At 56.0% G+C, this 27,124-nt stretch overlaps 1 protein-coding gene across 1 annotated transcript; it reads right to left on the bottom strand.

The window, feature by feature from the left end:
• Positions 1-3,420: 3,420 nt before the first annotated feature.
• Positions 3,421-26,140, bottom strand: SRL (sarcalumenin). The gene is made up of 6 exons (XM_005152483.3): positions 26,031-26,140; positions 14,645-14,743; positions 13,733-13,828; positions 5,881-5,997; positions 4,977-5,210; positions 3,421-4,423 (listed from the first exon to the last, which is right to left on the bottom strand). Exons 1-6 carry the CDS (start codon positions 26,089-26,091, stop codon positions 3,612-3,614), a joined length of 1,419 nt encoding a protein of 472 aa, XP_005152540.1. The 5' UTR covers positions 26,092-26,140; the 3' UTR covers positions 3,421-3,611.
• Between the last annotated feature and the right edge of the window lie 984 nt (positions 26,141-27,124).

The raw sequence follows: 27,124 nt of genomic DNA, 5'->3' as shown, positions 1-27,124 counted from the left end.
AGGCAGGATGAATGCGATGCTGGAGGGAGGGGAAGCAGTCACAGTGCAGAGCATCCCCTTATGCTGCAGCCCACCTCACTGCCAAGGCGTGCAGTGCTGCCAGCGAGGCTGAGTCACGGGCACTGTGCCTGCCATGGCGCGTGGGCCCGCCATGACTCAGCCCCATGGCTGCCAGCACTTGGCCACCCTGCAGCTCCAGCTTTTCCCCAGGGCTTTGTGCTGCAGCCCCCGTGGGTGAATCAGAGCTGGCTTCATGCTGGTCCCTCAGGGATGAGGAAAGGGTTGGTTTTTCTCTCATGGCAGTGGCCTCTGGGGGGGAAGAGGAAGAGGGGGAGCACACACAAAAGAGCATCTCCTGGTGCAACTGGGAGCAAGAATCTGTCCCACCAGGAGGGATCATGCTGCCCTGGAGTGCAAAGCAAAGGAGCTGGGGGTCAACCTGCTCCTTTGTGCCTATGGCTCAGGAAGCCGGGTTGGAAAAAGCAACCAAATGGCTAAGGTATGGCCAGCATGTCCTGTGCAGGGATAGGTAGGAGGCTGGGATGCAGGGAAGGAGGTGGGAGCTCCTGCCTCACTTCCTGCAGCTGCACCCCCTCAGACATCCCACCCCTGCCACCCAGCAGGAGAAACACAGCAAGCATCCCCAGGGAGTGTGTTTGGGAAATACCAGGTTTTATTAGACAGGCTGATGTTCAAGCTGACAGTTTTATCCCAATGCACACAATCACAAGCATCTACATCGGGCTGTGTCCCAGCTCCCTCCCTCCTGTGATGCTCCTAGGCAAGACGTTCAGCCCCCCAGTGCCACAGGCGTAGGGCCTTGGGGTTTCTTGGCAAAATGAAAAGGTCTCCCTGCTCCACGTTTTTGCTTTCAGATTCCCAGTACTCTCCTAAGGAAGCCTGGAGAAAGCTGCGCTAGGGACTGCGATCCTCTTGGGACTCAGTGCCACTGGGATCCACAGGAAGAGAAAGCATCTTGGTGTTGGCATCTCCAAGAGCCAGCATGGAGCTGGGTCAGCATGTGCCACAGGGAGCAAAAACCAGCCCCAGCCTCAGACCACCATTGCCATCACTTTGGAAAGAGAGCCCTGACATACACTATCATGGGGGGAAACAGAGTTTGGCTGTCACAGAGGAACCCCAACCAGGACATGGGCATCAGGGTTTGTACAGGGCATGCAGGTGCTGAAGGGAAGAGAAAGGGAGGAGAGGAGGCAATGAGTGCTGGAGGATAACACAAAATAAAGTAGGAGCGGGGAGAATAATGGGGGCAGCCTGAGAGCAGAGCAATGTGCTCCTGAGTCAGGTTCCAGGCCATAAAAGAGAGTCAGAGCTCGTTTCTGGGATGGGGGACCCTACCCCTGGGTACCCTAGAGTCCATGGGCTTTGAGGGGACAGGGCAGCAAGGAAAGAGGCGGAACTTGCAAATGGAAACGTTTGATGATCTTTGCTTGCCATGACAGTGACGTGCAGTGTGACGGCAGGAAAAGTGACAGCATTAGCCTGTTTCTGTTGGTGTTTCTATTCCATCAGCTCTTAATGGAGAGCACACAGACAGGCCCAGCAGAGGAGAGTGAGAGGCAAGGAGGAGTGGGTGAGACAGAGAGGGATGCTGATGAGCAACAGGAGCATGTACAAGAAAGAAGGAGCAGCAGTGGAGGGGGCAGCAGCTCTGGGGCAGGTTTGAGACCTCGTGGCACCAACTCAGAAGCACAATACTTCTCTCTGGACTGCTCTGGCTGCTGCTTTCTCTGATAATCTGCTTGCCTTCCCTTGGACCTCCAGTTCCCCTCATGCTGCAGGCAAAATCGCTCTGTGTGAGCCATGCCCTTCCTATGCTTGGGTGTAGATTTGTGTCTGGTTCAAATGCAAAGTCCTACCTCGAAGCAGAGGCAAGGAGCATGGAAGTCTCTGGACAGTATCCCTCAAATTCACCTGAACTCAAGGGTACCTCTTCTTCACAGCACCCGGCCTCAGTGCCAGGGAACATGGAGCTCCTATGGACCTTCTGCCTTTGCTCATGTCCTTTTGGGCATGTGGAGGCAAGGGGCACAGCCCTTCACACCCTTCTTGTCACAACACAGCCTTCCTTTTCCAGCTTTCTCTTTCCCTCTTTCATTCCTTTTTAATTTTTCTTGCCTCAGCCAGCACCTCCACCTTTGTGTTCCTGTCAAAGTTCAGTCCTTGTGCTCCAGAGGCTCCTGAAGAGCACCCTTAGCTGCAGTTATTTGACAAAAGGAAGCAGAAAGGATGTTCAGCAGGCCATTGGTGGGCTCGAAGGTGCCATTCTCCATCCAGAGCAACATCTACCTCTTGATCAGTTCATGTGTGGCTCAGCAGCCAGCTATGCTGTCCACGAGGGCCAAGTGATGAGGCCATGCCTAATCCCTTGGCTTTCACTAGCAGGTTTCAAGGCCAGCTGTCCACAGGGAACCTCCCCCTGCTCAGATGCTTCCAGAGCAATACTCCTTCTCCCAGGACTGAGCACTGACACGCAGAGGTGAGCCAACAAATGGCTAAAATGGGGGAAGTTTGGTGAACAAGCCACAGAAACCTGTCTGGATTGTCCTAGGGAGAACAGATCAGCAGATGGAATAGTGACCCCCTGTTCCTGCCTCTCTCTAGAGAGCACAATAACATAAGGGTCTGAGGGACTGAGAAAACAGCCACATGGACTTGAACAAGGTCAAACTGCCAAACTTTTGACCCTCAGAGCCCTGCTGATTGCAGGCTTGACTCATCAGCCTGGGTTTTTCAAGTTAATGGCACATGCAGCCATGAAGTACCCTCTCTCTGTGCTGGCCCTCGGGGAGGAAAACCTGCTCACAGCATCCTGCTCATAGGACTGTCTGATGTGAGGTGCTGGTCCTCCTCCTTCAGCACAGCTCAGCCAGTGCAGGCAGCTCCTTTCCAGCCCATTTCTTCCTCTGACATGGACTTGCAAATTCCATCATGGTCACCTGCCTGGAGCCGCAAATGCCCCTGCAAAAGCCCCTTCATAAGGTGAACACTGAGGCAAAGGCTGCAGAAGATTAACTCCACTGTTGAATGAAAGGGCAGGGCAATCTAAAAGTCTCAGAAAGGAAAAACAAGATCAATATTTATGGAGATTTGTAGGAAGCTTGTGCTTGAAAACAACAGCTGGGACCAGGCCTCTCTTTCCTTGCCCATCGTTTTGCGCCAAGGCTCCTGGTGATGCCTGGGGTAGTGTGTCACCACTCTCCCCTGTGCTCTCATGCCGTGCCCTCGTTCTCACTCCCTGCTGGCTTCGGGGATGCAGAGGTTGAAATTTCTCTTCACGCAGTGCTGGCACCAGTGAAAAAGCAGCTACAGTTCTAGCTCACCGTGCATTGCTCATACTTACAGCTTAAACATTGCCTTCTACTCAAAAGAACAAAGATAAAATGTCAGGAATTCACAGTTTTTATTCTCTTTCTTATGCCCACCCATCTTCCCCCTGCCATCGATGTCGATGACTCAACATCCTCATCGTACAGCAGCCTTTGCCAGTGCGGCACTCAAAGGGTTAACAAACCACGGCTTCTTGGACAGATAAGACATAAGCTCATTCACCGGTAGGAACACGTGGATGGTTAGATCACAGAAACACCTTAGGGCTTCCTGTAGCGATTCTTTGGAGTTTCGCCACAGCCAGTGACGTCACAGGAGAGAACATTGGGCTTCTTTCCCAAGCCAATGCTTCCCAAGAGATCGGGAAGCTCACGAGTGATGGCCTTCTCGATCTTCTCTAGGAAACACCCTCCCATGTAGGAACACTGCTGAGACAGCAGCTTAAAACTGGTGATGGGGTTGATGCCAAAGAAGTCCTTGTAAGCCTCACGGTTGGGGAGGTCAAATTTGCTGACATTGGTCTTTGCCAGAATGGATTTAAAGATAAAAAACTTGTCAGGATCTTCCACAATGTCCCTGAACACCAGTTCTCCATCACTAAAGAAGGTCATTTTGTCCTTGTAGGTCTGTAGATAGCGATCGACCAAAAGGGCGTGGATGCGCACCCGGATGGCGTGCTGGCGTATGAAGGCGATCTTATTTTCCATCCTGTTCTCAATCACCTGGTTGAGATCTTCCAGGAGCGATATCTCTTCTTTGAGGAACAGGTCTCTGTGGGTATCCGGATGGTAGTCCTGGGGCCAGAAGGAGCTCACGTACACCCTGGGCGGCTCCGTGACGTTGATGAGAGGAGCCAGGCTCCAGAATAGGGCACCGTAGACTCTCATGAGCTCCTGAGTAGCCAGGCTGTCAGCTTTGTTCAGGATGATTCGAATCTGAGATTCACGGCCCTTCAGCTGGCGAAAGAGCATCTCCAGCTCCAAGCCCACATCAAGCTTCGTAGGGTCAAAGACAATGAAGATGAGATCAGCTCTGTCAATGAACCACTGGCACACGTCGTTGAATGGGTAACCTTGGGGAGAAGAAAGACAGAAATCCAGCAGAAATGGTCAGCACAGTATCTATCCCTTCAGGAAAAGGGATAGATAAACTGTGAGCCTGCCATGCCTCACGCCCTGTCTGGGTTGGACAGGGTGTGAGACACAGCAGACTTCCCATGCAGCCTAGAACCTGTTTTGCATGTGCTAAAAACACTTCTTGGCATCAAAACCCATCCATGTGTGTCTGGGCCTGTGACTACGTGTCTCCCTCAGTCCCACCTCCAAACCTTCTTTCTCCCTGCTGCTGGCCACAGATTCCTGCTGCTTCTATGATTAGGTATCAGCTATATCATTGCTTTCCCCAGTAGGCATCAAGTGGGTCAGGAAGCCCTGCTGATCTGTCTTGGCACACCAAGTGCTGTGGGAATGGACTGGTACTTCTCTGGGCCCTGCTGTAGCACCAGCCACTGGCAAAGCCTGGTTCCAAGGCTGACAAACAGGGTATTGAATGAGTAGCTGAGGCACATCTCACATCCTTACAGCATCTTTCCTGGAGTCCCTTAGGTGAACTCAGTAAACCCTTACCTCGTTCTTGCTGCTTGCGGTTTTCAATGATGCCTGGTGTGTCCACGAAGGTGACTCGCTCCAGCAGCTTGTGGGGCACCTCAATCCCTATCAGCTTCTCCAAGAAGTTCTGCCCAAACTTCTCCAGGGGTGAGAAGGAACGGGCACTGTCGGCAGCCATCACGATGCCCTCAATGGTCTTCAGCTTGGGGCCATGCATGATGACAGTGAATTCAGAGGTGGTGGGTTCTGCCCCTGCCCAGAAACAAGAACAACAGAGCAGTGAGATCCATGCTGAGCAATGGACATGATAGGGCTGGCCTTGGACTAGCTGGGGGGCTCAGAAGCATCACTCGCTTGCCAAGAGATGTTGGAGGAAGGCAAGCAGCAGGGCTATGAAATACTTGCCAAATTCTTGAGAAAATGCCAGCAGGGCTGATTTCTGCAGGGACTGGTTGTTCTGGAGGTGGTCTGACTGCACAAGGCACCCTGGAGAACCATGTCCTGGGAACCCTCATTACCGCAGCACAGAGCTGGCCACAGACATCTGCCCTTGGCTATGAGATGATATCCATGGGAGTAAGGAGGTGGGAAGGGGAATGGATTTTCTCGTGGAAGGGCAAATTAATTGGCTCCACGTGAGGAGGGAGAGGAGGAATACAAAGGCAAGTTGCCCTTGTGATGTGACCACTGCTTTTGCAATCAGGGTCAGAGGCAGCAAGCCGTGTGCTATGGGACAGGGATGCTGCAGTGAGAGATGCCCTTCTCCCTGGGGAACCACTGGTACCACAGAACAGATTTCAACCTCCCTGTTGTAATAAGGGAGATCAAAGAGATGTGGCTGGGAATCACTGACCCCAGGGATGCAGAATGCAGGTGTCAGCACATTGTTGGCAGAGCAGGGACGGAGCAGTGAGTGTGGTACCTGTGTAGAGCTGGTAGGGAGTATTGTCCAGCCCGAGGAGGTAGTTTATCATAGAGGATTTGCCAACGCTCCACGGTCCCAGGAATAGCACCATTGGCTTGGAAGTGATCTCCCCATCTGCAGAGAGGGGAAATAACAAGAGGAAGTGGAGAAACAATAGCCGTCGCCGCCATGTGATTAACTCCCGGCTGTAACGAGCATCCCATCTGAGCAGCGCGGTGATGCTGCTGGGGAAACAGCCACCCTTTGGGGCCACCAGCCATTCATGAGCCAAGGCATCACCCAGCAATGGGCTCTAGTGTCTGCAGGAGCAGGGTGTCACCATGCTCCTCACTTGTCTGACCTGGTCTGAGCTTTGTCCTCATTTAGGCTGCAGGAGGACTAGAAGGTCTTTTAAATCTTGTATCAGTTGGTTTTGGTTTAGCTGGAGTGACTTTGGGGCTGGCTGTAGGAGCAGCTGCCACAAAGCATGAGACATGTGGATGAGGTGCCCATGCTGCAGTCAGACAAATGGATGCCTCATGCAAAGAGAGCTGGCATGATTTAAGGAGCAACACTATGGTGCAGTGCTTGGTAAGTGCAGTGCAAGCCTTGTGCCAGCTGCCTGTAAGCCTTTCCACCGTACCCTCACAAGGATCCACTCCTGCATCTTGGCTCCCAGCCCTCTGGTCAAGCAGAAGGTCCCTGCCTATGTGTGAGCTGGGTGTGAGGCTCCAGCTGGTGAGGGAAGGCAGGCTGGACAAATGTCCCTCTTTTGGGCTTGAGAAAGGCGGGAGGAGAATGAGCTATAGTCCCCATCTGACACTCTTCTAGCCCCACAGTTTGCTAAGGGCTCAAGGAGGCTGGTGATGGGCCCATAAGTATCTGTCCCTATGCCACACAATTGATCCAGGAGCACAGAGGTCCCTGAACACATACAGCCATTGCCCTCAGGAGCAATCCCTGCTCGAGCGGGACTCATGCAATCAGCCTATGCCCACAGTGCTTGACCCCTACAGCCCCCAGGACATAGGGCAGGCAGGTAGCAGAGCCAGAGAAGCCCCCAGGCCATGCCAACCCTCAAGCCATGCCCAGGACAGCAAGTCAGCTGGAGACCAAGTCAGGACAGAAACGGAAGTAAAATCTGGATGAGTGAGTTCCTGTTGGTGGGAACTTTCCCTGGGTGGGAGAGGGTCCATCCCACACCACCAGCAGGAGTCCAGCCAGAGGAGGGGCTGGATGCCACTGGAGGAGCTGGAAGCTGCTGTCCTTCAGACAGAGCTGAGCCTTCCCCCATGGCCCAAGGCAAGGAGATGCCCATGCAGTACCTGCACTATCCTTGGGAGCCTGTCTGGCCCCACACCTAAGGCAGAGCTATTTTCCCTGCAGTGGCTGAGAGACCCCACTGCTTTGTGGCTGCTGCTCACACAGAAGCCAGCAGCTTTCCAGCAAGCCAGAGATCCATCTCCAAGGTGCGGGCAGCTGCAAAGCCTGCATGATGCTGAGCTCCCACCCAAGGGTTCTGGAAGGCAATGCATGGTGGCTCTGCACCAAACCCATCTGTCCATGGGTGCAGGAGTTGGGCAGGACATGCCAGCCTCCTCCTGCCTGCACCTGCCCATCTCAGGGCCACCATGTCACAACTGGCAAGGGAATGGGCTGGGGATACCTCATGCCAGGGGCACAGCAGCATCTGTGCAGCTCAACCCTCCTCCCCAAAGCAGGGCAGCCATGTCCAAACCAGGAGGACAGCCCAGCCTGCTGCCTACAAGCTGCCTGTGGGCTGCAGGGATCCAAAAGTATCTTCTAACATGGGACAAAGCCAAATGTCAAAACCTCAGACTTTTGACATTAATCACTCCTCTGTGCCACTTTATCGCTGCTGCTCTGTTCTCTTGCTGCTTTAATGGGGTTTTGGATCATTATTATTATTATCCCCTGTGATGTTGTGCCAGAGGTTTGAGGCGGGTCCCCGCGTGCTCTTTCACAACACACTCCCTGCCAGGTGGGGCCCTGCTCCACATCCTCACCTCTGCCGCGCTGTGCTGAGACAGGCAGCGATGCCCACAGAGCCGTGCTGGCTCACCAACAGCTCCTCGAGCCCACCTCTACCCCCTGCTCTGGGAGCAGCGTGCTGGCACCCCACGGGCTCTGTGAGCACTGAATCCCTATGCAGGTGGGACAGTAGCTCTGAGGATAATGCCATGCATGCGTCCTCCTTGCTGCTACCCAGGGTCTGGGAGAGCAAAGAGCATCTCCCACTGGGGAGGGAGCTGGCCTGGCATCTGTCCCTGCTATGTCCTTCTTCCACTGAATCCGTCAGCACCAATTTGGGTCGCCTTGACAGTCCAGCTGGGGGAAAAGAGACAGTCTTTGCCAGCGCAGGGCAGGGATGGCGGCAGCTCCATCACCGCAGCTCTCTCCAGCCACCCTGTGGCTGCTCGCTCCCAGCCTCGCCTGCCTTACTCCCAGCTCCAGCTCATCCCAGCTCCAACCAGGCATGTCCTGGTGGCATTTGCAGGAGGAGTCACAGGGTGGTACATGATCAGGCCCTGTTTGTGAGCAGGAGGGTCTTCAAATCCGAAACCCCTTTATCTGTGGACCTGCTTGCAACACAGCAGCTTAAAACACCTTTAAGCTGCCAGGTTTGCAGGGTAATGCCTCCCTCCACAGAGCCTGCATTTGTCTTGCACTCTGGAGGTAGGGGCAATCTGGATGACCAAGTAGGGTCTATTTGTCCTAAAGCAATGGCTTTCTGGAAAGTTTTTGATACTGCTTGCAATGCCAGGCTCCCATGGGTGGGAGCACTGCTGCACTAGGGTTAGAATTAACCCTGGGCTGGATCTCTCCCTCCTTGTCCTCAGGCCCAGCAGCAGTGGCTGGTGTCAGCTCACCCCACACTGTGCAGGTCTGTCCCAAGGATGATAGGCAAAGCAGAAGACACAGCAAAACTTTCTCTCCTAGGTCAGACTGAACCACAGGCACAAACATCTTGCTCTGTCCTCAAACCACTCAGGAAATCTAAATCACCACAGGAGACCCTTCCAGCATCACCCACACTGCCACTGCACATCGCTGGCCACTCTGCCTGCATGGGGTGGGACACGAGGGCCAGAAGATGGGATTTCCCTGCCTCATACTGCAGCAGGGACATTGTCCCCATGGACCAGCACCGGACCTAGGGGAAAGGCTGGATGTTGGGTGGTATTTCTTGGCTGGTCTCCCATCTCTTGCTTCTCCAAGGGACCTGGCAGCACACCCTGAGCAGTAGAGGCAGGGAGAAGAGCCAGCTCCAGCTCCCAAGGGGCTGAGGCCACCACACAGGCACCAGCCTGTGCTACTGGGACAGCTGCTGCAAGCTCATCGGCTTAAAGTGCAGCTGGAGGGGATCAAGGGTGGACGTTTGGGGAAATTTCTTCATGTAGAAGGGTGAATGGTGGGAAGAGCTCCCCTCCACAGAGTGGGCAAACTGATGGGCTCCTCCAGTTCAAGCTACAGCTGAAAGATCTACCCGCAGGTCCACCACAAATGCCTCTGAACCACAGCTAGAGAATGATGCAGCCTCTGAAATCTTTGTCCCAAGAGGGAAAGGTGTCAAGGCCTGAGTGAGGCAGGGATTGCAGGAAGGAGGGGACTGATGGGGTGCACAGTCAGGCCAGAGACAAAGTGAAGCAACACACGTGCTGAGCTCTGGAAGGACTGGGGACATCAGTGGATGCCATGGGATGCTGGGTGCCAGGGTCTGCTCAGTGCCCAGAAAGTGTGGCTCTGCTGGGGCAGAAGAATAGGAAAAGCCACAAGCCAGCAAAGAGCTTGGGCAGCACTGGCAGCATGCAGGCAGCAGGCAGCGATACCAACCTGTGGCAGAGGAGCCTAGGGTGCGTCCAGGATAAGCTGTTAGCAGGGGACACAGGGAGAGAGAAAAGGTACCATGAGTCAAAGGAGGGATGCAGCTGCCTGGGTCTGGCCCAGGCCGAGGAGGGAGATGAAGACTGGCCCTGGCCTTCTTGTGGGCAGGAAAAGCCAAGCGACGGCCACATTCCCAGCAGGAGAGAAGGAGTTGCAGTCTGTGAGCAACAAGACCTGCAGCTACCAGGAAAAGCACTAAACCCCAGTCTACGTTGTGCACCTGGAATGTGGCTCAACAGAGCAGCCCCAGGACAGCTGCCATGTTTGAGAGCACCCAGCCCTCCTGCTCCACTCAGTAGAGTTATTGCCATCCCCAGCAGCATTCACTGAGCAAAAGGAGCCCAACAAGGCTCAGGACAGCAACTAACCATGACAAGTGCTCTGACCACCCCAGCAGTGGGCTTACTCGTATCCAGCTGATAATGGCAACTGGAAGGTCATTCTCTATAAAGGGAGACTTGCTAATTGGCACATATAGAATCATAGAATCACAGAATGGTTTGGGTTGGAAGGACCATCCAGTTCCAACCCCCCTACCACAGGCAGGGACACCAGCCATAAGACTTTCTCAAAGCCCCATCCAACCTGACCTTGAACACTGCCAGGGATGGGGCAGCTCCAGCTTCTCTGGGCACCTTGTGCCAGTGCCTCAGCACCCTCACAGGGAATAATTTCTTCCTAATGTCTAATCTGAATCTCTCTTCTTTCAGTTTAAAACCATCCCTTTGTCCTGTCACTGCATGCCTTTTTATAAAGTCCCTCTCCAGACTTCCTGTAGCCCCCTTTAGATATTGGAAGACTGTTACAAGGTCTCCCCTGAGCCTTCTCCAGGTTGAACAAGAATAAACTGTCTCAGCCTGTCTGCATGGGAGAGCTGCTCCAGCCCTCTGAGCATCTTTGTGGCTTCCTCTGGACTCCCTCAAACAGGTCCATGTCCCTCTTGTGCTGGAGGCCCCAGAGCTGGACACAGGACTGCAGGTGGGGATTTCACCAGAGTGGAGTAGAGGATGAGAATCACTTCCCTTGACCTACTGGTCACATTCCTTTTGATACAGGTGGTTTGCCTTTTTGGGCCACAAGTAATATACATAAGTATTTACACCTATGTATATTCTTATATATATACTTATATATATATATATATAAGTACACAGTAATTAGGGTTACCAGCATGCACCACAAACTGGCATGAGTTCACAGCAAGCTTCCCATCACCAGACTGGGAGAGTTCCTCACCCCTGAGCTAGGGACAGCCCCTATGGGGTGGTCCTGCTGTGGCCAAGAACACAGGCAGACCCAGCCAGAGGGATGGCAGAGTGGGGATGCAGAGGGGTGGCAGCAGAGAAGAGGGGGTGGCACCTGCCAAGCTTAAACACACTGTAAGCAGAGGGTGTGGGGTGAGCTTTGTGGGATGAACCCTGACAGTTCATTCTTCGGTTGATGATGGCAGTCACAGCTCCCTTGTGACACTCAACTACATGAGTGCTCTTGTAAGTGGTGGGAGCAGAGGGGCTCCCTGCTTACACTGGTGTGTGCGAGCAGAGCTGCTGGGAAGGGAGACAAAATGGAGGGCTGCTGTGAAATGGAGGGGCGAGGTGCTTGCGACGGCACCCCTCTATATTGGCTTACACCTCCAAAGGTCACACATATTCCATGACAGGCCTGCCCCGCTGCTCTCCCAGCTGTCCTGCTCCTCCCAGCATACTGAGCCGGCAGCTCTGTGCCCTCTAGCCTCTCCCCTGCTGTAGGGGTACAGGGGGGACACTGGGGACATCTCGCAGGGCACCACCAATGCAAGGAACCTCAGGACACAGGCACTGTGCAGAGGAAGCAGCTCAGAAGGCTCCCTCAACCTCACCATGTCCTCACTGCCTTGCAAGGTCAAAAGAGCTCCCTACACCAACCCTCTAATTTGTAGGTTTCTCTAATTACATTGCTAATGAGGAATTGGGAAAAGATGGATCTGTGGGTACTAAAGGCAAACTATTAGAATTCCAGGCTGGGGTTGTGTTCTAGGGTATGGTTGGGATGTCAGAGATGCTTTAAGGAGTTTGGTAGCAAGAAAAATGTTTTGAGGGGAGCATGTGGCTAGGGCCTCTGATGGCAGAGCCAAGGCTTGCAGGGAATGCAGCATCCATGTGCCCTTCCCTTAGGGCCAGGAGGCTGTGAGCATGAGTTACCGGCCCTGGGATTGCATTTACACTGCTGGAAGGGTGCGATGTGGGACACAACACGGTGTGCTGGGCACTCACACTGGGAGCTGACCTGGGGAACTGTCAGTCTGAGGGATGGTTTTTCCTTATGGTGAAGTGGAACAGACTGTGGAGTGCTGAGAGCAACACCAGTACCTGCTGTCTGCTGAAAAGGAGCCCCAGGTCTGGAAAGCACAAGGATTAGTGGTTGTTTCCTCAGGAGCTGTGAGGGAGGAAGTGAGCAGGGGCCTGGGAAACACTTGCTTCCTCCCCAAAAGGGAGCAGGGAGGTGGCTGGTTGGGCATAGAATCATAGAATAGTTAGGGTTGGAGGATGGCTGAAGGGCAGGATGGGATGTCCTGAGCAAGGAAATGGGATGTGCACTGGGAACTGAGGCTGGGGGTTGTGTGTTCTGGCAGTGAGGAGCAAAGTGAGGGTTAGAGGCTGCCCCTGTAACCCCAAATATTCCCCTAAACAGTGTCCAAGGCTAAGCTGCCAGCAAACGCGGATGCTTGTGCTGCCACCAACACAGACCACAGCAGCCTGGAGAGGAGATTGGGCTGTTGCTGAATCTGTGAGCACCAGCATGGAGGCAGCTGGGACAGGCCATGGCCAGGCTGTCCTCACTGCATGGTGCCACTGCTGAAGAGGCTGTGAGGATGCACTCTGGGGTGCTAGTCCTACAGCTCCTGGTACTCCTTTCCCAGGTATCTGGCAGCACTGTGCTGGCTGCATGCAGAAGGGGCAGGCCAGCACACTGGGAGTGACAGTAGCTATGAGGTGACAGTCCGTGGGGCAGCTCTCCTGTGCTGGCTGCAGCATGGCCTCTGAGCCTCCGTGTTCCCTTCCCACATGGCAAGCAGGTCATGGTTCCCCACTGCTGGAAGGCAGCACAGAGGGAGGTGATGAAGGCACTGCAAAGGCAGCAGCATAGAACTGCCTGTGGGAGGCAGCTAGGCAGGGCTTTTGTTTGAGACCTCCAACCGCCCCACCCAGAAGCTCTGTGAGTGGGTTGTGGATGATGTCCAGAGTGCTCTGTGACTTGATAGGACAGAACCTGGGCTGGTGATGAAGACTCTACAGCCCCGTGGATCCCCACTGAACAGGGATCTTGGGCATGGCCTTGAGTCTTGGAAAATGAGGCTGCTTGTGTCATGTGGGTCACAAGAGCTTCCTGTAGTTTGTGAGCATCTTGGGACCAGGGCTGCACTTTCCTCTTCTGGAGGGACATGTGTACTAATGGGGCTCAGCCCAAGCCAATGCTGGTGGCTCACCTGATCCAATAGGTCTGTAATTGCCAAGGGGTGGAAACTCTAACTCCCAGGATGAGTGAAGGCTGTTGAGCTTGAGGGATACCCTGCCCACATGGCTGTCCTGTACTGAGCAGGAAGGATGCCAGCTCCAGGCACCCTCAGGAAGCTCATCCCCAGCCTTGAGAGGTCCTAAGCTTCCTTGCCAAGCCTGTTTCATTAGGTCGTGATCTCTGCTTGGCAGGGATACAGGGCATTGATGCTGAGCAGGTGGAGGACCCAAAGCAGGCAGGGTTCAATGCTCAGCCTACACAGATGGTACTGACAGCAGATGAGCTAAGGCAGATGCGGAAATGCCTGCCTCTGGGTTCACTAGGGCATGTCCACCAAGCCCAGCAAGTTCATGGCCTTCTTGGAAAGCTGCAAAAGAAGACAAAGTGACCAAGCCTTTCCATGATCTGCTCTGTTATCTGCATCCCAATGACCTGATGGTGCAAGAGACCCCAGTGCCCATGGCATTACCTGTGATCTCATGCTGCCTCAGCTCGTTGTATCTGTAGGACTGCTCCAGAGGCTTGATAGAGGAGTGGTAGATCTTCCTCAGTCGCTGCAGTACTCCTGTAGGGGCAGAAGCATGCAGATGGGTGAAAGGTAAACCCCACCACCATGGTTGAGTCCCCCCTAGGTAAGCTGTCAGGCATTCCCTGCAGATCCCATGGATCAAGGAACCTGGCTCACAGTTGAAATCTTGGCCAAACTTATCCCAGACATACATTTTGATGCCCCTCCCCAGCTAATGTTTCCCACTGGGCAACAGTCCCTATGTGCTGTCAGTCTTTCACATGCCAACAGCTGATGGAAGGGACACCCCTCATTAATGCTATTTAGCAGTCAATACCTGTGACCCCAAATAGCCCTCCACCATGATGCCGGGGACCCTGGCACAGCCCTTAAACTGCTCACTAAAAGAAGTAAAGAGCCTTTTCCTCAACAGCTTTTATCACTTTCCAGTCTAGACAGCCCATGGGGCTAGCACAAGAAAGCCTTATAATAGCAAAACCCCATAAATAATTGGAATAGAAATCCCAACCCTTTATCACAAATTGTCCCAGGTTTCTCTGGTCAGGGATGTGGCCAGCTTGGGCTGATTCACCACCAGCATCTTCCAGCCTCTCTGTCCTCTTAATTCTTGCAAACCCTTAGGATTGTCTTTAAAATACCCAAAATTAGGTTAACCCAAGAGCAGCAAAAGGGCTGTTACTGAAGATACAGTGTTGTTCAATTTACAAGAACTGATGTTAAAACCAAACACTCTGGGGAAGCAGAATCTCATCCATGCTCTGTGCAGCAGAATAGCAAGGAGCTGTCCTGCAGGGATCACGTGGACTGAAGGAGTAGGGCACCCATGGCTCAGTGTCACCCAGGTCCCCTTACCTGAGAAATCATCTGCAGGTTTGTCCTCGTTCAGCTTGAGGGTGCTCTCCAGGTGGGACCGGTCACGCTTGATCACCTTGCTGTTATCTTCAGCCTCTTCTGCAGGAAAAAGGAAAGGAGACCTGTTAGAGTGAAGGGGAGGATCTACAGTGGGGCTCACACAAGGAGAGGGCATGGGGAAGCACACACATCCCAAGCCTGGCACCACCGTGCACCTTGGTAGCCCCCACTGCATTTGCACACCGTGTGGGCTCTGTTTTGCGAAGGCTCCTGGAGACTTGGCAGAGGCTGCCAGAGCTACGGCTGCTGGGGGAAGCGTCAGGGGCAACTGCTTGGCTCCGAGAAGGGGCTGGCGAGGGAGGCGCGTCCTGAATCCCCGGGGGGAGCGAGGGCCGGCCGCTAATGGGGAATGCAGAGGACGTGCCTGGAAACGGCTCCCAGGTCCGGGTGCAGTGCAAGCACGTGTGGCACCTGCAGCCCTCTGGGGCCCCTGCCCACCCCCGGCAGCTGCGGCTCTTGCCGGGCTCAGGCTTGAGTGCCGGCACGCTCTGCTCTGCCACTCCCCAGAAACTGCACTGAGCCGGAGACATGAGCATGTGCGAGGCTGGGGCTGGCTCTTGAGAGCCTGACCCATTCACAGCAGGGTCATTCCCTCCTCCCACCTCTGCCCCCGTATCAGGCTGGAGCCCTCTGCATGGGGCCGTGGGGACCCTGTGGCTCCATGCTAGGCTGGGGGAGAATGAGGTGGTTGCCTCCACACATAATAGGCACCCCAGTGTCCCTGAGACAGAGACATGTCCTTGTCCTGGGGGTGTTGGCACACCAAGGGCCCCATGCAGTGATTTTTGATAACAGGAGCTGGGTCAGGCTTTAGTGGAGGTTGGGGACCAGGTCTGGGGACAGATATGTGTCAGCTGGCTGGGCTGGGGATGCCTGGGGCAAGCTGGGCACTGTCAAGCCCTGGGGTTGTGTGGGTTGTCTACTGAGTGCTGGGCTGAGGAAGACGTTTTGACTTGCCAAGTAAAGCCACAGAGATAAAACTGGGTTTCCCTTTCAGCACAAATGGGAACTTTTTGAGCTGGGATGTTACAGATGAAAACAAAGAAAGACTCATCTGGGTCCAAAAGTCGCTACCCAACCCATGGGCCAAGGTCCACAAGCTTTTCTAGAAGTGGGGTGTCCCTTTTCCTTATCTAGACTTCTATTGACCAAACATGGCCAGAGCCGGTGCTTTGGCAACTCATGCGTCTGAATTAGCTCTTCACACCTTCCCTACGAGGCAAGGACTGTAGGCAAGAGACCCACTAGCCCAGGCAGCATCCTGCCCTTGCACCAAGACAGCTGGGGGTCCGGAGGACTCCGAGGGCGGAGGATAAAGAGCCTTTAAGAGGTCTGTGGGTGCTGAAAAGGGCCTGGGTGTTAAGAATCTTATCCATGTCCACAGCCCAGAGGAGAAATCATGGGCCTAAAATTGCATCGAGGGAAATGTCAGCCAGCTTTGGTATCGCTGTGACGAGTGCCTACATTGCAGGCATCCGCGGCTCCTGCCTGTGCCCTCAATGCCCGCAGCCGGCCCAGCCGTGCAGCGGTTTAGGGGCAGGCAGCACAAGCGTTAGAAGATGGCCATGCACTAGGTGCGGTTTAATGTGCCAAGCTCAGCTCTGCCGGGGTTGATAGTAGGCCACTCTTGCCGCTACACACCAACAAGAAAAGACTCCAACCTATCTGCCTGTGCCGGAGCATGGCAGCAGCTGGGCTTTCTGTTTCTACCAGTGATGGCTTGTCCGCAGGTGAGTCTTCTGCTGCTGGTGGGTCTTCTGCTGCTGGTGGGTCTTCTGCTGCTGGTGGGTCTTCCACCACTGCTGGCAGGTCCTCTGTTGCTGAAGCTTTTTCCATCACTGCTGATGGGTCTTCTGCTGCTGGTGGGTCTTCTGCTGCTGGTGGGTCTTCCACCACTGCTGGTGGATCTCCTGCTGGTGGGTCTTCCACTGCTGCTGGCAGGTCTTCTGCTGCGTCCCCACAAGGTGGGTGCTGGCAGCTGACAGGGCCATCCCTGGCTTCTCCCTTGCCAGCAGCTGCTGGTTTGCCACGGCCCTTCTTGCTAGAGGTGCCATCTGTTTTCTCTTCATTCCCTTCATCTTCATCCTCTGGCCGCACTGGTCCAGCATCCTGTTCCTCAGACTCTTCCTCTTCCTCAGACTCTCCTTCCTCCTTGGACTCTCCCTCACCTCCATCTTCCTCAGACTCCCCCTGCTCATCCTCTTCCTCTGAGCTCTGCTCTTCCCCATTGGGAGCAGATGCTGCTTTTGGCTCTTCCATTTTCTCTTCCCCAGGCTGCCCTTGCTCCTCAGAGGCTCCTTTCTTGCCACCAGACTCCTTTTCCTCCCTGGTGTGGAGTCCATCTTGTGGGCCAGGCCCGCCATTCCCTTCATGATGCTCTGCCTCAGGGGTGCCCAACATGGCATCCTCCCCTGGACCCCATGCCACACTGGGACCCTCCTGGCCCTTCTCCATGGTGGTCTCATCCATCTGTTCATCCCTAGGCCCCAGGTCCTCACTCAGGCCACCAGCCGGCTCTTCCTTCCCATCTCCCTGTCCCTCCTCAACGGCAGCAGGCAAGGAGGTATTGGGGGGGCCACCATCTCGGTCCTCCTCAGGGCTGCTGCTGGCTGCCTTCTCCTCCAGCCTGGGCTCTGCAGCTGGCAGGGAGCCTTCAGCAGCAGCACCAGCATGGTCCGTGCCAGGGGCGTGCAGCTCTAAACGATGAGAACAGCTCAGTCAGTCTTACCCGCGCCGGCACACGGCTCCTGGGGCCACCAGCCCCCTGTGAGTGCCAGGGAGGGGGGAGGCCTGCCCTCAAGGCAGGATCTGTGGCCGTTATCAAGAGGTTTAAACTCTTCCCTAAACCCTCTCTTGTTCCAGCTCCCTTTTCTGTCCCTGTCGGAAGAAGTTGGGTGCAAAGAGGGGTTTGGGGCTGGCAAAGCTGATGCTAGCAAGGGGTTCTGTGGCTGTGCCGGCCATGGCTGCCCAGGGCTGCAGCTTCCACTGGCCATGAAGCACTGCAGGAAGGTGGCAAAGCAGCCCTAAAAAATAGGGGGAAATTAATAAAAAATCATAGCTTGAGGGGCCGTGGGCACTTGGCAAGTTGAAAAGGTCCTTCCCCAGCCCTGCCTCAGGAGAGCATCGCACCAGCCATGGCAAGGGAAAAGAGGAGGAAGGGGTGTGGGGCTCCCAGCAGGGGTTTTCCACAGGCAGGCAGGGCCTGACCCGGCAGCAGGGATCAGGAGCTATTTATTGTGAGCATCCCTTCACTAGGAAAGCATTTGCTGTGCTGTGCGGCTGGTGGGGACACAATGAGTTTGTTCTGCGGCCCGGGAGAAGCCATCCGTGTTTTCCATAGGACTCCAACTGCAATTTAACATTAGTCAATGGGTGCCAAAAATAAAAGATCACTGGCTATACTGTCTCTGTTACAAACAGTTGCTGCTAGTCTAAATAATCCCCTGAAACGTCTAATGCCTGCATACCAGGGAAGTATTTCAGAAGAAAATAATTCCTTTGTACTCCAGCTGGCAAGCAGATGCCAACCAGGAAAAAATGCCATCTCCACCCATGCTGCGGGAGGCAGTGCTGGGCACGGGCAGCACTGGGCACAGCCAGCCCTCTCCTCCAGCTCCTGTGCTGTATCCGTGCTGGGAGCTGCATGGCTGTGTGTCCTGCCAAGCATCTAAAGAGCTGGGGCTCACTGTCTTGGTCACAGAGACCATGGTGGCTGAGCTGAGGCCAGGTCTGCAGTAGCCCCAGACCACTCAGACCAGTTTGCTGTGGCCAGGGATGCAGGGCCAGTGGTTGCATCACTGTCTGTGCTGGGGCTGGTAGTGCTGCTGGTCAACGGTCAGGCAGCAGCAGCAGGCTCGTGACGCGGGATGAGCTGTGCCAGAGGCTGCAGGGACAGGCTGCACCTCGACCTGCCAGGGTTTCTAGTCACTCTCATGTGCAGCCTGGCATGATGGAGCTGCCTCCTCCACCCCTTTCCTTGCCAAAACCGGATGCACGGGTCACCCTTGCTCTGCCCTCACTGACCTCCTCATCCTTTGCTGGCACACGGCTCACAGGTGCCTCTGGGCTCACAATTCAGCTTCCAGCTGGATGGAGATAGGTCATGGGCAGCTCCCACCTGCCTCCCTCCCACCAGCAGCATGCTTCTTCCTCAGGTCACCTTTGAACAGGACCCCTGGGACCGCTCAGCCTGGCAAGAGCTGCTTGAAGGTGAACACACTACATCTGACCCGCAGAGCCCCGGGTGGCTGGGAGCCAGCATGCCGCTGCCTGGCCCCAGAGGCCTGGAGACCAGCCTGGGTCTCCTTAGGGTCCCCTTAGCTGACAGGGATATTCTCAGCTTGGCCCCAAAATAGCCAGTGACCTGAAGGGATGGGAGGGGAGTGTAGCTCCTCAGGATGGCATCTGGGGACAGGCAAGGCAGCAGGGGACAGGAGGACCAAGAAGAGGAGACCACGCGTGTCCTCAGAGCTTTGTGCGTGGTCTGTGTGTCCTATCTGACCCAACACAGGAACACAGAGCAGCCATCAACTGCCGTGGCCAGGCATAACAGCAGCCCCAGTGCCCACTGCAAACCACCTCCCACGGGCACCCAAGCGCTCTGACTGGGATGTTCCTGCTGGTGTGCTGGTCACAGGCTTTATTTCCTGTGACCTTCAAGATCTCACACAAAGTCCCTCTCCCCTCTCCACCTCCTTCTCCCTCCTGTTTCCCCTACATGGTCTCCAAATCCATCACACACCAAATTGTGCTGATCTGCAGATGGCCGGCCGATGAGCAGTGAAATGGGACGAAGGTTACAGGCTTAACACCCTCCGTGCATCCACTGGAGGCTAAAAATATGGCCCAGCAACTGTACAGGGAGTCAGAAGCAGCAGCTTGGTGGGGTGCAATGGTGAAGCACCGGCCCCCTCAGCTACTGGTCCCAGCCCCTTGCTTGCTGCCAGCCAAGGGTGACGTCCTCACCTGGGCCCATCCTGTGGGTCCCTGTGAGCCAGGAGGGAGCGGGGACAACCATGTTGTAAAGTGACACTGGGGCTCCCCTTGTTCACACCCTGCATTGTGCCAAGCAGCTGGGTAGCATCAGAGAGAAACCCTTGCTCCGCTCCCCATGGGGACCTGACCTCCCAAAGGGTCCCTGGTTTAAGCTGCCCTGAACCTCACACCCATCTGCAGAGGCTGGAAGGGTTGTCAGCAGCCTGGGGATCCCTTCTCCAGCAGTGGCAGCACCCTGGGGCACAGCCATGGGGACAGAGCTCATGGCAATGCTCTGAGTGCCACAGGATGCCCCAGCTGGTTTGCACCGAGGAAAAGCCCATGCAGAAAGCATAGCGATGAATGCCAGAGGCTGAACATGACCCTGCCATCGTGTCGCCACCATCCCTGCATGGGGCCATGTGGAACGGCAAGCAGCACCCTGGCGCCAAAATGGGTCCCCCACAGGGACAGCCCCCAAGCACGGCACCGGGGCAGGGGCCATCTCAGAGGGATAGATGGGCACAGGTGGCCCCTGAGGGACATGCTCCCCCTCCAGCAGAAATAGGAGCTCCGAGCGTGGGGCCAGTGATGTGCAGTGCTGCAGGGTGGATTTTCACACACCCCCTTCCCCTGTTCTGATCCCAGTTTATCCTCCAGCTCCTGCGTGTCCTGCTCTCCCTCTGTCCTCCCAGTGGGGTTTCACAGAGAGCTTACACCCCAAATGTCTGTCCCTTCCTTTTCAGGGAAAGGCAGGACTGCTTTGTTCTGATGGACCCCTTTAAAACCTCATGGAAAATAGCTGGACCCAAAAGAGCTGTCCAGGATTTTCCACGGAAGATACCAGCCACACTGCTTGACTCACTGCAGACCCCCATTTCCTGCAAGATCTCCCCCCATTTAATGGCAATGATCCCCATAGCATCTGCTCAGGGGTATACTGTCCCCCTGGTACTCCTCCAGCTCATGGCCCCACAGCCTGGGGCTCAGGCTGGCTGGGGACCTGTCACAAGTTTGCCAGGGCTCTGGTGCTCAAGCCACCACCCCATGCCACTTGGTCCCTGCCTGCCCTGGCCATGAGGTGCCGCAGGAGTCTGCTGGGGAGAGGATGCGCAGGGGGATTGTTCCATGCTGCTGCCGGTCAGCAGCCTGGGAAAACAAGGTCGAGCAGATTGGCCCTGAACCTGACCTTGAACAACCAGTAACCCCTCTCAGGTGGGAGGCAGGGCCAGGGGAGCCCAAAGTGGGAGCTGTGCCCCTCACTTGGGATCCGGCCTGGGCACCCCAGCCTTGCATATACACCCTGGGTGCTTGGCCAGGGTGCAGCAAAGTACAGCATCTCCTCTCCACTCTTACCACACCTCGGTTTCCCACTCTGCACCATCCCAGCAGAGCCCGGTGCTGCTATCAAGCCCCTCAGGGGAAGGTCCAGTATTCTGTTGCTCACATTTCACATGGCAGCCCTTTGACAGGCTGGATCCTAGCTCCAGTGTCACTTTGGAACCAGCCAGGCCAACACCTTCACTTTGGAGAGGGAAGTGTCCCAAAGCAGCTCAAAAGGCCCAGAGAACACAGCACAAGGATGACCAAAGATGGGATTGGCTCTCCACACCCTTGTGCACCCAAAAGTTCAGGACACCCAACCACAGCAGCCCATTACAGAGGCTTCATGATCCCGAAGCATTAGCAAAAAAGCAATTATTTTCCAGTTTTTCAATGGAGAGCCCAGGAGGGGTATGGGAAACAGCTTTGTCAGACTAACCTAACCTCATATGTGAAGGAGATTTTAAGTTTAATTGAAAGAAAACATATAAATTGATTTGATTTCTATAAATAGTTGGCTAGAACTACATGATATTTTGATTAAGAAAGGGTAAAGAAACCTCACCAGGCTGTTCCAAAGGGATTAAATCCAGACTTGGAGCTTTCTAAATATAGGGATGAAATCGGGGAATCACTTCTACAGGGTGTTTCTTCGACTGCCTTTAGGCATCTAACCTGAAGATCTAGAGGAAAACCTGAACTTCTGACTTGCAGAAGACACAATGATCAGGGTGGGGAGAAGACAAAGCAGTCACCACTCCCTGGCCAGGGTAGATCTGGGCCCATAAGGGAGCAGAAAGCCAGGACACAGCGTGTATTTTGGCACAGGCAGATGTCAGGCTCTACAGTGAGGAACATTTCTCCACCTGTGTTGGCCCTTGTGGGGTCTTGCAGCCTGGGGGTGCTGAAGGACCTGAGGAAAGCACTGTGGCATGGCTGGGCCTGAAGGAGCGCCTTTCTTTAGAGGAGGGACTCCTGAGGTCACACCGGTACTGTCCCTGGGCCTCCAGTAATGGGAGGCTTCACCAACCCACCCCAGCACTTCCTGGTGGATATCCTCCATGCACTCAGTGTAAGACTTACTGGGTGAAGACTCCCCATGCCTCTTTTTGGTCATCCCAAGGATTCCCAGTCACCTGGTCAGGACAGGGAGAGCCACTGGACTTGTCAGCCTGGATTTTATGCCTGATGATCTGTTGTCCCAGACGATCCTCAAATCCAGGAGAATGTCTGGGCCACACCAAGCAGTAGTACCCAGCCCTGGGGGTCTCACCCATACCCCCCAGCAGGATGATGGGGGGGATCCCAGCTCAGCTGTCACACAAGGATGGGGATACACTGCTCTGATCCCATCCACGCCATGTCCCCATGTGTGGGGAGGCTGCAGGGTTGAATTGCATGCCTGGCTGGCACCAGGGCTGTGCAGCTGCTACCAAAACCCCAGCCTAGCTCATGGTGCCCGGCCGGAGACTCCCAGCCCCTCCACCAGCTCCCACAGGCACACGAGGGCATCAGCTTCCTTGAGCTATCGCTTACAAGGGAAATGTCCCCACGGGCTGAAAATAGCCTGGCAGAGCCCTGCCAAGGCACCAGGGCCACTGCTGTTCCTGCAGTGCCAGGGAATGGGCAATTTTATGAGAGATTTGGTCAGCCTTGGACCTTCTGGCCAGGCCAGACTCAACACCCTGTTGAATCCCTGCTTCCAGTACAGGAAGCTGGCTCCTGCTTGGGAATGGTGGATCAGCAAGTCAGGACACGGCAGGAACATGGCAAGAGGGCAGCCCACTGAGTGCTGTCCAGGGTACAGCAGAGCCCTCCCAGCACAGTGCTCTCACAGGACCCACTGGTGGCCCTGTGCCCTGTCCTCACCATCCTGCCTGGCTGGCTGTCACCTACACACTGAGACAAGAATATCTGATGGGAGAGACTCTCACAGCACAGCAACCTGCCCAGCATCTGCCTTGGTTTGCTCAGACAACAGCTTGTGAGAGAGATGGGGTACCCACAGGGGACGGGATGTCCTCCAGATGAAGTATTAGGAATGTGACAGGGATGCTGGTGGTACAAGCAACCAAACTCTTCCTGTGGCACCCTGAGCCCCTTGCTTCACTGGCCACCCCTGTACCCAATAGCTGTGGTGCTCGCAGTTGCGTTGATCCTGTGGGGAAACTGGAGTGACCCCAGTGGCATGTCAGTGGGACACAAGAAGTCCCCCATCTCTGGGGAAGCTGGTTGCTCTAAGGTGCTTTTGCCTGGGATAGTCAAGGTGGGGAGACTCCATGGATGCTGTGTCTTGGGGCCCTGAGCCCACCTCAGGTGGCACAGACGGTGGAGCCCACTCCACGATGTTCTGTTCTGGGAGGTGAAGCCCACCTTAAAGTGACACATGCCAAGTGATGAAGAGCACCCCAAGGTGACATGTTGTGGGTGATGGATATGGAACATCTCAAGATGCCATGAAGACATGGTGAGGGAACCCATCCTGAGGTGACACCTCCCAGGCTGGAACAGGATGTGGAGTCCCAGGGGCAGTGGCCAGCACTCACTGTCACCAGGAGAGGTCTGTGCCAGCCCTGTAGTGCCCTCAGCACGTGCTGCAGGAGGATACCAGCATGCCAGAGCTTTCCTTAGCCTCAGCCAGCTTGGGGATGGTGACAGCACAGCACAGCCCCCACTCAATCATCCAGTGGCTCCAGTGGGCAAGGGCTCACCAGTGCACAGCTGCCAAGCACAGCGGATGGGCACTGCCCATTCCCAGTGGTCACAGGGACTCACTATGGCTACCCAGCCTGGAAGGGATGGCTGGGCTCTGCCCAAGGTGTGAGGACACCTTCCCCTGAGCGGGAGCAGGGATGGAGCAGCAGGCAAGTGCCCTCACCCTGGGCCCTTGCCCAGTCCTGCAGTGGGTGCTGGCCTCTGCCGGAGATCCTGGTTCTCCAGGGAGCTTTGCCAGCCCTGGCTGTGTAGGCCGTAGGAGCACTGCCCACCCCTGGCCTCCAGGAGTGGTGGCCCCAGGAGCTACCAAACTTGCCCTTGCCACAAGGACCACTCCCCTCCACAATGCATCAGTGAAGCCCCTGGTTCTCTGCTGGGTTCCCTTTACCTTTTCTTCACTAAAGGGGAACTAAGCGGGAAGACAAGGCCCACAGATGGGAGAACAATCCCCCTGAGCCACCTCCTGCACCCCAAAGGAGCCTGGGTCTGAGGACCCAACTTGGCACCGAAGGAAGGGCGAAACCCATTGCGTGAACTCCACTGGTCCCTGTGGAGCAGAACCACAGCAGAAGCTGGGCTGCTGCTTGCATCTTTTTACCAAACCTACAGGACCAGGGTGAAATTCCAGACACACAAGCAGGAGACCTCCAGCCACCCTTGGATCTGGCTCCAGAGCTGCAGACCTCAATGTGCCTGCTGGCCCTGGAGCCACCTCCAAGACAGAAGATCCCAACACTGGCCTGAGACGAGTGCTGGTGATAAGGTGCCCAATCCCACGCCTGGAACCATGGCATCACCCAGGCTGCTCCCTGTCTGCCACAGCTTGGGACATGCCAGCCTCCATGCCAGCCTCAGCACAGCCAAGAGCTGGGCTGGTGGTCACTCACCATGGTGGCAGCCACCTCATCCCCAGACCCGACCCACAGCCCCGCAGAGGTCACCCCACCACCAGCGGGGTGTATGGCTGGTCCTAAACCAGGTTTATCCACCAGAATGGCCCAAGATGCCCTTAAAAGGCCAAAACTCGTGTGGGCCGGGGGTGCCGGTGCTGGAAGGCGGCAGCTGCGGGTGCCGGTGCGCGGGGCCGCAGTGGCACAGGGCCGGGGGGGCTGGGGCGGCTGCAGGGAGCACAGTGTCCCCTTACACGGCTGTTTCCATACTTAGCTGCCCCCCTCCCGGCAGCGCAGCCGCCGGAGCCTGGCCAGGCAGAGAACCAGCCCAAATTAACTCAAGGGCAAACAAGGGTACCAGCAATGCCGCCCCACTGCATGGCCCCAGGGCTGGGATCCGCGTGTTCAATGGAGACAGGACAGCCCAGGGAAGGGGGTCCAGGGTCACCCAAAGTGCTGGCTTGCTTGGCAGGTCTTTGAGTGGAGAGGAGACCCCCAGGGCAAACAGCCCACCCCATTCCGCTCTGACTACCGGGTGCCCCAGCACACTGGAAGCTCCCACCCAGGTCTCCACAGCCCAAAACCAAGCACCCATGGGTGGTGCTGACCCTGGACACATTAGTGGCAGCACAGCCCCTGCTCCCACCCCAGCTCCAGAATGAGGACCCCAGCCCATGCCCCACCACCTGCCCCTCCTGGTCACAAACCCCATCATGTTTCCTTGCACATTTTGGGGTGATTCTGCAGCCCTGGCAGAGCTGCTGGGGAGCTCGAGCAGCTGTACCACTGTCACGCTGTCCTGCTACAGGCACCCACCCAGCCATGGGGTGCAGGCTGGGCTCACCAGGCACCCCAGCGCCTCACCAGCACATGCAGCCCCACAGGCACCCACAGCCCTGCCAGCACCAGCAGCCCTAAGGATACCTGCAGCCCTGCAGGGCACTCGCAGCCCCACAGGTACCTGCAACCCTGCAGGGCACTTGCAGCCCCATGGCACCCAAAGCTCCACAGGGACCCACAGTCCTGATGAGCACACACAGCCCCATTGAGAGCCCACAGCCCCACAGGCACCTACTGTCCCAAAGATGCCAACAGTCCCTGTGGGTACCCACAGCCCACAGGCACCCGTGGCCCCACAGCCACCCCCAGCACTACGGGTGCCCACAACTCCGCTGGGTGCCCAACAGCCCCATAGGCACCTACTACCCCACAGGCACCCACAGCCCCACAGGCACTTTGCAGTTCTATGGGGACCCACAGCCCCATGAGACCCCACAGCTCCATGGGACCCCTCAGCCTTGTGGGCACCCATAGCCCTATAGGGACCCACAGTCCCACAGAGACCCACAGCCATGTGTTCACCCACAGCCCCATGAGGACCCTAAAGCCCCACGGGCACCCACAGCCCTGTGGGCAGCTTGTACCTGCAGTGCCGAGGAGCAGGAGCGAGGCCACGCAGCAGCAGAGCAGGTTGAGGCGCTTCATGGTGGCTGCCAGGAGCTCCTTGCCGCTCACTGCCTCTATTTATACGGCGTCAGGCGCAGGGCAGGGCCGGCAGCTGCCACACGGCCAGCACAGATGCTGCTGCTGCTGCCGCTCTTCCACTCCCAGGGGCCCTGGGGAGAGGACAGGAACAGGAACAGGGCACAGTGGCTGTGCTGCTGCACCGGGTAAGGGTCATGGCATGAGCCATGGATGCAGTGGCACCCTGACTTGGGGTTCTACGGGTAGCACTGCCCATGTGGGGTCATGGTCTCCGTCACAGCATCCCATTGGCATGAGGTAGTGGATCTCCTTGCGCTGCCTCAAGTCCCTGCAGCCCATTTTTGGCAGGATCAGAATTTCATGGAGAGGGAGAGCATTATGGCACTGCAGAGTCTCCCATCTGTCCCCAGAGGTGGGTGTCCCCAGGCACCTTGTCCTGGGCTGATTTGGGAGCCTCTTGAGCCACCACAGGTCATCAATTCCAGGCAATGCCATGTACCCTGCAGGCAAGGGACATGCCTGGGTGTGTCCCCATCCTCACCAGCACCACTCTGGGAGCATGGCATGGGGATGGTGTGGGCCAGCGGTGCAGCATCACCAGCTCCCGCCACCCTCACTTGTAGGGGACAGCCACTCAGCACTGTCCCCAGAGCCTGCCTGTAGCAGGCCATCACTGGAGGAGCCACTTTTGGAGGGGACCATAACCCAGCTTTTTCCTGGGAAAGGGAAAATTGGAGGAAAACATGAGCCCACTCACTCCCCGAGCCCAGCTCTCCTTGCAAATGTGGGAGCAAGGGAGAGCCCCTGGCCCCAAGCTGGAGGTCTCAGGGAGGGGACAATGGTGAGGGAGGAGGCAGGAGCCTGTCCTCAGCTGGGCACCCCTGAGCACCATGGTGTGCATGGGGAGTGGGAGAAAACCCAGAGCCATGGGAAATGCCAAGAGGTGGGTGCCACACGCCCAAAAAAAAAAAAGCCTTGTTGAGATAGGTGCCCCCACCTAGACAGAGCCATGAGGCAGGCCAACAGCCCCATG

This window comes from Melopsittacus undulatus, chromosome 8, assembly GCF_012275295.1.
Source record: "Melopsittacus undulatus isolate bMelUnd1 chromosome 8, bMelUnd1.mat.Z, whole genome shotgun sequence".
NCBI lineage: Eukaryota > Metazoa > Chordata > Aves > Psittaciformes > Psittaculidae > Melopsittacus > Melopsittacus undulatus.
Note: the sequence above shows the minus strand (reverse complement) of the source record. Positions and strands in the feature narration are given on the sequence as shown.